This window comes from Phoca vitulina, unplaced genomic scaffold (genome assembly GCF_004348235.1).
Source record: "Phoca vitulina isolate PV1807 unplaced genomic scaffold, GSC_HSeal_1.0 scaffold5, whole genome shotgun sequence".
Lineage (NCBI taxonomy): Eukaryota > Metazoa > Chordata > Mammalia > Carnivora > Phocidae > Phoca > Phoca vitulina.
Genome location: NW_022589708.1, coordinates 10,915,074 through 10,927,561, shown reverse-complemented (window position 1 = coordinate 10,927,561; position 12,488 = coordinate 10,915,074). Strand labels below are relative to the sequence as shown.

The window sequence follows — 12,488 nt, the reverse complement described above, 5'->3', positions numbered from 1 at the left end:
AATGAATGACTATTAACAGTCTTATTTAATATAGCCTGAAAAACTTAGGCAAATACTTTAACAAATTAAATTCTAGACTGTCACTTGCCAGAGTACTAAGGCTTGGAAAAATAATGAAGCGTAAGTTTCCCAGACAACTTAATAGGTTACTTAAGAAAACTCTAAGGAATCTATGATACAACTAATAAAATTAAAACAAAAATAGGTATAATTACAACAAAAGAGACTCAAGACTGCCACACTTTGCCAAGAAAAATTCAAAATGTAAAATAGATGAGAGCTATTATTTTCGTGGATTGGATAAAATACTGTTAAGGTGTCAGCTCTCCCTCCATGAATGAAGAGATTCAGTGCAAGCCCAAACATAATCCCATTGGGGTTGCTTTGGGGAGGATGGAGAAGAAATTGGCTGTTGGTTTTGAAATTTGTATGAAAATGCAAAGGGATCTAGAATAGCTAATACTGTCTTACTGATGGACAAAGCTACAGAACTTGGTCTACAGATTTTCTTGAAACAACTAGATGAACCTTACCTCTTCCTCTTTCCCATCACCCAAGAAAAAGATGAATCACAGCTCTACATATAAAACCTCTAAAGGAAAATATGAATATTTCTTCTGGGCCTTGCTATAGTCCAAACACTTCTTAGCAAGTGCATAAAAGCACTGAACATAAAAGGGAAAATTCATGTTTTTATTACTATTAAAAATTTCCATTGAACAGCAGAGATATATGTTTGTTACAAAGACTGAAATCCTAAACGCTGATGATACCAAATGCTTGTGAGATTGTGGAACAACGGGAGCTCTCATTCATTGCTAATGGGACTGCAGATGGTACAGCCATTTTGGAATAAAGTTTAGCAGTTTTTTACAAAACTAAATATCCTTTTACCATATGATCCGGTAGTTGTACTCCTTGGTATTTATCCAAATGAATTGAAAATGTTTCTGCACTAAAAACTGCATGTGAATGTTTATAGCAGCTTCACTCATCATTGCCAAAACTAAGAAGTAACCAAAATGTCTCCTTTAATTAGGTGAATGGATAAGTAAACTGTGGTACGTCCAGGCAATGGACTTTTATTCAGCAATGAAAGGTATTAGCCATCAAGCCACAAAAAGACATGGAGAAACCTTAAATGCATAATGCTAAGTGAGAGCAGCCAATCTGAAAAGCTTACATTCTGGCTCTACAACATTCTGGAAAAAGCAGAATGTTGGAGACAGTAAAGATCAGTGGCTACCAGTGATCCGGGGGGATGAAGGAAGGGTTAAATAGGTAGAGCACAGGGGATTTTTAAGGTGAAACTATTCTATATGAGATCTTAATGGTGGAGACATGTCATTATACATTTGTTCAGGCATGTAGAATGCATAGCCCAGAGAATGAATCCTAATGTAAACTGTGGACTTCAGTTAAAGTATTATCAAATTATCAAAATGGATCAACATTGGCTCATCAATTTTAACAAATGTACCACAGCAATGCAGAATGTTTATAATAGGGACGCTGTATCCAGGGTGGGGTGAGGGAGGGTATATATAGGAGCTCTACTTCCTGCACAATTGTCCTGAAAACCTAAAACTGCTCTAAAAAAAATTAAGTCCATTAATTAAAAAAAAAAACAAACAACTGCTGAAGGTAAGACATTTTAGGGAATATTTGTAAGCCATAGAGGGGGAGAAAGTACAACACATAAATCTGACAGAGGCTTTCTAAAAAAATAAAGAACTCCCACAAATCAGGAAGACCAGTATCTTAATAAGAAATGGGCAAATCTTTGAATACAAGTGACCAATAAGACTAATATTGAGGTGCCCAACGTTATTTGTCATAAGGGAAATGCACATTAAACTGTAATGAGATATATTCTCAGCCACTAGCCTGGCTAGAGGTAGGACCCCAACACGAGGTGGTGGCGAGGTTATAGAGCAAGCTCTGTTGCCGGGGGCTGTACAGATAGGTTTTAGTACCTTGTAAAACAGGGTGGCAGTTTTTATAAAATTAAACATATGTTTACCCTCATATTTCCACTCCTAGAGTTTTACCCATAAGAAATCAAAACATCTGTCTTCAAAAAAGGCTCATACAAAGAATGTTTATAGCAGCTTTGTTCCTAAGATCCCCAAACTGGAAACAACCCAAATGTGCATCAGCAGAAGGATGAACTAATTTTGGTATGCTTGTACAATAGAGTACTACTCGGCAATAAAAAAAAGAATGAACTGTTCACCGTGCATCAACCTCGGAAACATTCCTTTGGGCAAAGAAAAGCCACACATAAGAGTGCCTCTTTTTGGTGTCTGTTTATGTGAAGCTTTAGTCTAATCTACAGTTGAACTACTGGGGGAAAGGGGCAGATTTCCTGGAAGGATAATGATGGAACTTAAAATTTTGAATTTCATTGTATATTAATATATTTTTAAAAAATAACAGGTTGTTGAAATAATGGAAGATTTCAGATATTGTACCCAATTATGATAATGAGTGATGGTAATAACTCTTAGCATTCTGTGCCATGCACTAATCTGAGCGTGTTATACCTTTTATCTTCTTTAATGAGCATGTGGATAAAGTGTTCTTACTATCTTGGCCTCACTGATCAGGAAAGAGACACAAGGAGGATGAGTAACTTGGAAGGTCACATGGTGTTTGGGGTTGGTGGTCAGTCCAACCCCAGGGCTTGCAGGGGTGGTGGCTAAACTCCATCACCTTTCCTGACTAGTCATGTCTCGTGTTTAAATTGAGAACCTGAGGTCTTTATTGGTGGCAGAAGAAACAGCGTTTGCATAATATTAAAATCCATAAGATTATAAGTAACATTAGTATTTGTTTCTTAATTCAGGTGTCATTTGTGTTACTATTTGTAATGTAATGAATCAAACTTGGGGGTGTTCCACAACCCTTTCTAGGCAGTATTTTGTAATACACACTCTTTACACAGCCTCCTCTATTTGAATGTACACATTTTAAATTGCATATAGGCAGGATTCTATTCCTCTACTATGACAATTTCTAGCTTTGAAGAGGTTCTCTGAAAATGCTGCTTTTATCTTTCTTCTGCAGTGATGAACTTTAATGTTGGAGTGTTGTAAGTTCTCACATAATAAGGCTTAGATTTTTGTTTGCTTTGGCAGTAGACTTCTGTTTAAAATTCCTTTAATCTGTTCATTCCATGCTTTTTATATTCATTTTGATAGCTGATGGCTCTGTGAAGAATTTTATATGAATTTACTGAACTAATAAAACTTGTATTTGTAAATGCTTCTTCCATCCCAACTTGCTAAAAGTGAGTTTTTCAGCAAATTGCTGAATTTTTGTCTTTAGATTTTTTTTTTTTTCCTGGAGGAAATAAGAAACAATTCATATACTAGATCTAAAGTTTCATTAAAATTGCTATGCCCTGTCTCAGGCATTTTAAGTGGGCCATCTGTCTAAACATCTCTCTCTTTTTTTTTTTTCTGATCATTTCCTCGACTTATTCATGAACCATGGGAGGGCTCCTTTGTAGTCGCCATGTAGCTGGTTCCATCTACCCCCACTGAATACATCTATGTGCTTGCATAACATATCTTTTCACCGTGCTGGAAATTCTCTGAACTTGGTTCAGATGAATGGCCCACTTTTCTGAAGGCCTTTTTCTTCCTGCAAAGATTTGTATGCAGAAGCTGACCTCTGTGGCTATATGGAATGCAGCATATTATTCTTGATCATTTTACAGACCACCCGCTGTGAAAGTTATGATCAAGGATTGCTTAATGATTCTTTGATCACTAACATTGTTTTAACTCAGTATTTCACTCTTAAATAGGTAATGGCACAATTGAAAACCAGCTTTTCTGAGTGTTTCATAATATGGTTTTGAGATGCTTATGATCCTTGATAACTAAAGATGCTGTGAGTGATGTTTACATAAAATCTTCCTTAAAACATGACATGTAATAGCAATGTATTTGGGTTAGTATTATTTACACTTCTTTGAGTAAAATATTCTAGTAAGTTAAATGTATTAGCAGTAAGTAACATTTGTGATAATCGGCTGACCGTTTTTACTATAAAATACAGAAAAATGTGGTTTTATTGAACATATTCATTCTGGTTGGCTGATGATAATCAAAGTGGACAGGTCTGGGTAAGGGCTGTTATTTGACTTGCTTTGTGAGTAGCTGTTTATGTGAATTCCCTTTTCCTGCATTTTGAGGGGTTTGTTTGTTTTTTGAAGTCTTAAATGATATCAGCTTTTCAAGTAACTAATAAGCTGCACAGATGAAGTTTGTGATCAGAGGGCAACCTCTTTTGGCATGTAGTTCAGTAAAGAAGCTGTTTTCTGTGTAAGGTTACTCTCGTGAGTTGTGTGAAACTCCAGGACCTCTTCTCTCCCTTTCCAGAGAGTGGTTTATAAAAATCTTTGAGACTATTTTGGATTTAATGGATAAATGTAACTCTTTTCTAAAATTTAAAATATCACTGTAAAATGTAACTGGTACCATCATAAGCATGTTTGTGCTGGTGGGATTCATATCAGTGTTTCAGAGTAATTATCATTACTCTAGTTGCAGTGGTTTTGCAGAAAATAGAGCACGTGGACTTTCAGGCTGGTGTGTGTTACTAGCTTTACTTAGAGTTTATTTCTGCTGCAGAGCTTATGGATCTTTATACTGGGCATATATACCCAAACCCGTCCAATTTTATTTTAAAACAAAACAAAATGACTTTCAAACTTAGGTAAAGCCAGAAGGGATCTTACCAAGTTGTGTCTGTAGAAGAGTGAACTCATAAGGAGATTCCACAGTGTGACCATTTTTTCTCATATCTCATGGGCTTGCTTCCACAGGGAAGCCTCTTTCCCACATCCTCGTAACACGTTACCTAAAAAGATATTGTTTGAAAATAGCCACTCCAGAAGCTGTGTGCTCCGAAGGAGCGACAGATTTCCCGTTACCCACCCCCCCACCCCCCCGCCCAGCGCTGTGCTAGCTCTGTTTCACAGGTGTAGAAATTACGGTTCCAAAGGACTAAAGGAGTCCCTGCTACATTGTAGTAAGAGAATGGGCTGAGATGAAACCTCAGAATTTCAACTCAAGAGAGCCTATACTCTTTGCACAAGGTCCCTCTTGGGGTAGGTTATAACATATATGAAACAGATGTGGATCAAAATAAAACAATGGAAAAATAAATAGTAGGTTCTGAAGGGTGGCAACTCTATCTCGCCACCATCTGTAGGATTGCTTTCTGTGGGAAAATGCAGTCTGGGTTCTAACAGGATGTCAGGATTAACTTCCCAGCTCCTCTGGAAACAGGCTTGTTGCATAACTAAAAAGGGTCACCAGGTTTACTGGAAAGAGTTACCTCCTCCAGGCTACTGAGTTGTGAAAAATACTAAGCATATAATATAGGTTAAGCAGAAGGGAGATGATGGAGGTTTGTACTATGATCAGTGCCTATAATTAGGGAACAATTTATGAGAGAGATGATATTCTTCAAATATCTGTTAGTTTGCGGAGCAGAAGGAATCCATGAAAGGGTTTCAGTTATGGAGGGGAGGGGTTAATGAGTGTAGGTCTAGGGTTGGGACTAATCAAAGTAATAAAAGTTACCATTTATATGCACTGTTTAATCCTCAGCACATCACTATGATGCAGATGCTATCATATGTCTGGTTTGATGCATAAGGAGACTGAGACCTAACAGTTGACTCAAGGTCAGAACTAATTAATGGCAGGACTGGGTTTTTTACCCACTTCTGCGAGTCACCAGAGCCTGAGTTTGTGACCACTGTGCTTAGTTCTGCTTGTTTGAGTTTGGTTTGATTTGTGAAGTACTTTAAGGGTTTGGCGCAACTGGATATACAAGTCTGAGAATAATCAGATAAAACTGGAAATACAAAGAGTGGGGCCTTTTTTATAGGAAACTTGAATGGTAGGTGAGTTAGTTAAGATTTAACCTGATGTGAAGTAGAAAACCATGGAACAATCTGGAGCAGGAGAGTTACATAATTATTTTGATAACAAAGATTTAAGAAAGCAATGTGGCCAGTAATATTAGCTGTCAGGTTATTTCTGTTATCACAATACCCCTGAAAAGGTCAGGTGTTAACCCTGTTTGAAGGTAAACAGAGTGAAGGCTCGTGAGGTCGTCTGTATAGTCCAGGAACATCCGGGTAGCAAGCCAGGGCTTGGGGTCCATGCTCCTTTTGGAGCACGCTCTGTCCCTTGGTAACACAGTGTCCCCTTAGCAGTACTCGGCATATGGCAGGTGCTCCTCAAATTCCTTCCTACTGCCCCCCCTCAGCCCTTTCTTCCCAACCTGCACTGGGACCTGGGGATACAAAAATAAGGCACGATCTTGGTCTTTTAGGAGCTCACAGGACAGTGGGGGAAACAACTCAGACAAAGAGATGCCCTGTGGAAGAGAGTGCCAAAGTAGAGGTGGGGCTGGCACCCACTCTGCCCCGTGCCACCTTTCCTCTCTCCTCTCTCCTCTCCTCCGCCTCCTGTGCGCCTCCCTGTTGTCCTTTGAAGCCCTCCTGTGTGAAGCTCTGTCCTCTGAAAGCGTCCTCTTTAAATTGCCAGAAGAGAATCCTCCATGTCTCTGCCTTGTGCATTAATATTGATTGGTTGATGCATTTTTAAACTTTTCTTTAATTTTCACTTCTGTAGTATTTAAACCATTTCTTCATCTTCAGAAAATAAACAGTGGGCTGAATACAAATGTTCGCCTAAATTATCCATCATCCTCCATTAGGCATTGTGTCTAGAGATGATTTGATTATAATCATAGTTTTTATGACTGAATTTTTTTTAGTAGAATGCACAGAGAATCCTTTTGAAGTTTGGGGGAGGGGGTTTATGTTAAAGCATAACCTGCACCATTTTTTCAGAGCTATGACTTAAGACAGAGTCTGGATACTACCTGTTTAGTGCTTTGTAAATACTACTTTACAACTATAAATAATGAGAACACTCAATATTGAAATTAGGTTAATTCAGAAATTGTTAAAATTTTGTTACTTTAAAAAGTGAGAAATATTTATATTCTAAAAATGTTTTTGTCTCTGGCTGTTTGACCCAGTTTTTCTGGACCATGTAATGTGGATCATTGGCAAGAAAAGATCTGTGTGTTAAGACTAGCATCACTGATGTTGTATTCTTACCCAAACAAACAAAAAACCAAAACAAAATGGAAGAATACAGGGAAACCTTTGGAGGTGATGGATATGTTTATTACTTTAATTATGGTGATGGAAACACAAGTGAATAACTATGTCCAAACTCACTAAATTGTATGTTAATTATCTGCAGTTTTTTTGGATACCAAGTATAACTCAATAAACCCAGAAGAATAAGAGACTAACATTGTAAATTTTTAAAACTGTCTGAAACAGTAACCAAATATTGAAAAGAAAGTAATATTGTATAAAGTTAATCTTTGAAAGACTGTCACAATTAAGCAACTCTAATTCGTAGAAGAGATGATGGTACTTTGAGTAGATGGAGGTACCTCCGTTATCCCAGAATGATCGCTGTTGTCCTTGGAATGAATGTGTGTTTTTTGTTTGTTTTCATTTGCTCTAGTTTAAATCTGAAAGCTTTTTTCCAAGGATAGAACCTTTTAAAATAACGTTCTGAAGCACAGTCTTTGGCAGTTTTACCCTGCACACTTAATGTCAAAGGAAAATCAGCTTACTAGGAGAATACTATAAAATTATTAACTCTTTTTCTTTTTTTCTACTTCAGAGTGCCTATTATTAAACCACAAGTGGCTAACTGGGAGCTGTCAATAAAATTGCATGATGAAGTTCATACTGTCATAGCATCAAACAGTGGGCCAACATTCTCTGTGAGTTTTATTTCTTTATTATTTTTTGGCAATCTTGAAATTATCTGTGAATATTGAAAGCAATTTTTAACCCATTCAGTGACCGTCATCTTTTGAATCTGTAGCATAGCTATGTATTTGTTTCATCTTCTTTAGGAAGCTGAATGTAAATGGCAATTTTTATTATCTCACGTTCATTAGGAAATATATCCTGAGATTTAGGCACATTCTAAACCCACTTCCTGACACCTGATTCATTTTCCTTTTGTTATTGAGAAGTAATACTTCTGTTTTTGTCACAGAGAAGAGCATCTTTAAGTATAATTCCAAACATATGATAGCTGTGGTAGGTAATCATTCTTTTAAAACAAGTAATCTGAAGCCTATATAACATTTTCTTGAGACTTCATGTTGTGTGAGACATTCTTGAGGCTAAATTTACCTTGTGGTGACATTCCTTTTGTTTCAAAGGAACTTAAAACTTGAACTTAAACCCCTTGGATAGTATCCATGATAGAACTGCTTTAGTTTAATTCCGGTCTATCCTGAACAATGTTACATTAAGATTTAGTGTTTATACTGTGGTATGAATGATATGTTTAAATACTATGATTTGAGATTGCCAGAAAAAATACCATGAAAGGTTAGCTTGCGTCCTTTTTTGCTTTTAGCATGAACCCACAGAAACTGCTATGTAGTTAGTACAATGAATATTTTATTAATCTGCATATCTCTTCTTGTGGCTAAGTTGTAATGAAATGTCATTTTGTTGTGTGGAAAAAACAAAAGGTTTGAACAGGGTATGAAAATTAAAATAATATAATTTCACTGAAATAAAACATGGTGAGCCCGAGGTATATGGTGGTAGTTTCGTTTGTTTGTTTTTACACAAACTCTACCCCCAACGTGGGGCTCCAGTTCCCCACCCCCAGGTGCAGACTCCTGTGCTCTGCCAACTTGAGCCAGCCAGGCACCCTCTGGTGGCAGTTTCCTGATAGAAAATACCACAGGTCAAGAGTTAAGGAGTATTCATTTCTGCAACATACCCTTATTACGTACCTACTGCGTGCTAGTTAAGTGCTAGGCTGTTACACTGGAGAAGCTGACATTCTTATGTGGTAGTCAGTCACAAGTAAATGAGCTTAATTCATGAATTAAGGGTAGTCTCATTGGTTGTCTTTAAATTTTGTGATTCATTCTATATGCCAAAATTGCTAAAGCATTTGTTCCTAAAAGGTATTTCAGTCAACTCTCTTAAAATGAGAACTACGGTGTAGTTAAACAAATGTCTTATGGTGTGTTTTGTGATTGACTTATGTGATTCTTTACATTCCTCCTTTCCATATGATCATTTAAAAAAGTAGCTTTATAAATGGAAACTTAAGTGTACATCAGGTTGAATAGCAAATTATATGTATTGAAGTGAAGAGTATAAATATTATAGTATCGCATTTTCCTTGGGGAAGGTTAATTTTACAAAAATGTAGACTTAGCATAATTTTCAGTTCTATACTGAGTCACCCTGAAGTGTTACTGTTCATCTGATCCTCCAATACAGTGTTTTTCTAAGCAGTGCCTTGCCTTAATAAGAAAACTGCTCAGATTACTTAGAGCTGTTACTTCTTTGTGCTTGTTTGAGATTCCATGTTGAAAAACTAAAGACCATCAGCTCAAGTGGTGCCTTTGACTTTTTCCTGTAGAATTGCCTCTTGCTTTACTTTTTAGCTCATGAGAAAAGTAGGGCTGTTTAAAAAAACACATCAAAATTATTCCATTAAAAATTTCCCTGAAAAATATCCACCTTGATATATAGTATCAATAACTACTACCCCCATTTATTGGCTTTGCTGCTATCAGAAGTATCAGACCCAATGAAAAGCAAGTACTCCTGATAGTGTGTACTTTTTTTCTGAGTGTATTTGGACTGAGCTTCATTTGACATCAGTCTTATTGAAAAGAGCAAGGTGAATAGTGTAGACTAAGTAAAAGCTCATTGGTATGAAGTTTTTAATAGTGTGAAACCTCTGCTTTTAGGGTCTCAGGGGAAGAGCTGTGACTATTGGTTTTCACCCACTGCCACATCAAGAAAAAATTAATTGTCCTAGAGATGACTGTCTAGGTTAATGATCCCAGAAGTAGTACCGGCAAAGTTATATGACTATACTAATGCTTCAGATACCCCACATTTTCAGAATTATTTTGATTACAAAAATTTAAATTATAAGATATTTCAAATGAGGAAAGTACAGCAAATGTACAAATGTTCTATACAGGTCTCTTATTAAAAAAAATTCATAGTTACAGCTAAATCCCTTCTTTATTCCATCCCATTCCACCCTTTTCCTCTCCAGAGGTGACTAGCCTGCAGATGCTAGGTGTCCTCCTGGTACATACTGTTACACTTGCAGTACGCATGTGTGTACTATAATAGTAAAAAAGAAAGTTGTGAAAATATAATAAGTACTTAATGATACAATTTATGTAAAATTTTGAAATACACAACACAAAAACAATTCCATTTTACAACAGCATCAAAAAAAATAAGACACTTAGGAATAAACTTAACCATAGAGGAGAAAGACTTGTACATGAGATACTACACAATGTTGCTGAAAGAAATTGAAGAAGAGACAAACATATGGAAAGTTCTCTTGTGTTCATAGGTTGGAGAACTTAATGTCGTTATGATGTCAGTATTACCCAAAGCAATCTACAGATTCAATACAATCCCTACCAAAATCCCAACCGAATTTTTGCAGAGATAGAGAAATCCATCCTAAAGTTCATATGGAATCTTAAGGGAGCGACCCCAAATAGCCAAAACAATTTTGAAAAAGAAGAACAGAGTTGGAAGGCTCACACTTCTTGATTTTAAAACTTATTACGAAACTATAGTAGTCAAAATGGCGTGGTACCTGCATAAGACAGACGCATAGATCAATGGAACAGAATTGAGAGCCCAGAAATGGACCCTTGGATATATGGTCAAATGATTTTTGATAGGAATGCCAAGACAATTCAATGGGGGAGAGGAGAGTCTTTTCAATAAATAGTAGTGGAAACATTGTATATCCACATGCAAAAGAAAAAGGATGGATTCTTGCCTTACACCATATACAAGATTAACTCAAAATGTATCAAAGACCTAAATGTAAGAAGAAAACCTGGGAAAAGTCTCATGACATTGAATTTGATGATCATTTCTTGAACATGATGTTAAAAGCCCAGGCAACAAAAGAAAACATAAATTAGACTGTATCAGAATTTAAAACTGGTGCATTGGGGTGCCTGGGTGGCTCAGCCAGTTAAGCTTCTGCCTTCGGCTCAGGTCATGATCCCAGGGTTCTGGGATTGAGTCCTGCATCAGGCTCCCCGCTCAGCGGAGAGTCTGCTTCTCCCTCTCTGTCTGCTGCTCCCCCTGCTTGTGCTCTCTCTCAAATAAATAAATAAATAATCTTAAAAAAAACACACAACAAAACAGAACTGGTGCATCAAAGGTCCACAGCCAACAGAGTGAAAAGGCATTCCACAGATTGGGAGAAAATATTTGCATGTATGTGACAAGGAGTTATTATTCAGAATATATAAAGAACTCCAGTAACTCAACAGCAATAAAACCAAAAAACCAACCTGATTTTAAAATGGGCAAAGAACTTTAATAAACATTTCTCCAAAGAAGATATAGAGATGGCCAGTAAGCACATGAACATATGCTCAGCATCACTAATCATTAGGGAAATGCAAATCATAACCACGATTGGACACCAACTCACAGTTCTTAAGATGGCTATGATAAAAAAAACAACACAAAATATAGTAAGAGTTGGTGAGGCTGTGGAGACATTGGAGTCCCCATGCAGGTTGGAGTGTTAAATGGTGGCGTTGCTGGGAAAGCAGTTTGGTGGTTCCTCAAAAAAAGAAGTAGAATTCCCATATGACCCAGCCATGCCACTGCTGGGTATTTATCCCCAAAGAATCGGAATCAGGGTCTTGAAGAGACATTTGCACACCCATTGTTCAGCAGCATTGTTCCAAATAGCTAAGAAGTGGAAGCAGCCCAAATGTCCATTGATGGATAAGTGGATAAACAAAATGTGGTGTATACATCTCACGGAATATTATTCAGCCTTGAAAAAGAAATTCTGACATGTGCCGCAACGTGGACGAACCCTGAGGACATTGTACTCAGTGAAATAAGCCAGACACAAAAGGACAGATACTGTCTGATTCCAAATCACACAGTACGCAGAGTAGTTAAATTCATAGACAGAACATGGAATAGTGGTTGCCAGAGGCTAGGAGGAGTGGGGATCGGGGAGTTACTAGTCAAAGGACGTAGAGTTTCAGTTTTGCAGGATGAAAGTTGATGGAGATGGCCGGTGGTGATTGATGCATAGCAAGGTGCATGTATTTAATACCACTAAACTGTACACTTTAAAATGGTTAAGCTAGTAAATTTTATGTTATGTAAAAATTTTAAAAATATGTAAACAGATTAGTATTTTTGATAAAATTTAAAAGCAGGAAGGATGAAACTTTGGGGAAACGAAGGAAGCATGGTAGAGGGGAAAAGTGAAGTGAAGGAGTAGTAGATGGGGTGAAATTTTATGTTTTAGGACTTTGGTACTGAATATAAGGGTCAGAATGAATAGCAGAATTAAGTATAA

General features: G+C 37.0%; 1 protein-coding gene across 3 annotated transcripts in view; it reads left to right on the top strand.

Annotated features, from left to right (window-relative positions):
• The window catches only part of PCCA (propionyl-CoA carboxylase subunit alpha), a 417,324-nt gene that overhangs the window by 262,944 nt on the left and 141,892 nt on the right, over positions 1-12,488 (top strand). For all 3 annotated transcript variants that reach the window (XM_032402683.1, XM_032402681.1, XM_032402682.1), the window contains one exon: positions 7,740-7,842. In XM_032402683.1, the coding sequence (XP_032258574.1) occupies positions 7,740-7,842 (103 nt within the window). The remainder of the gene's footprint in view (positions 1-7,739; positions 7,843-12,488) is intronic.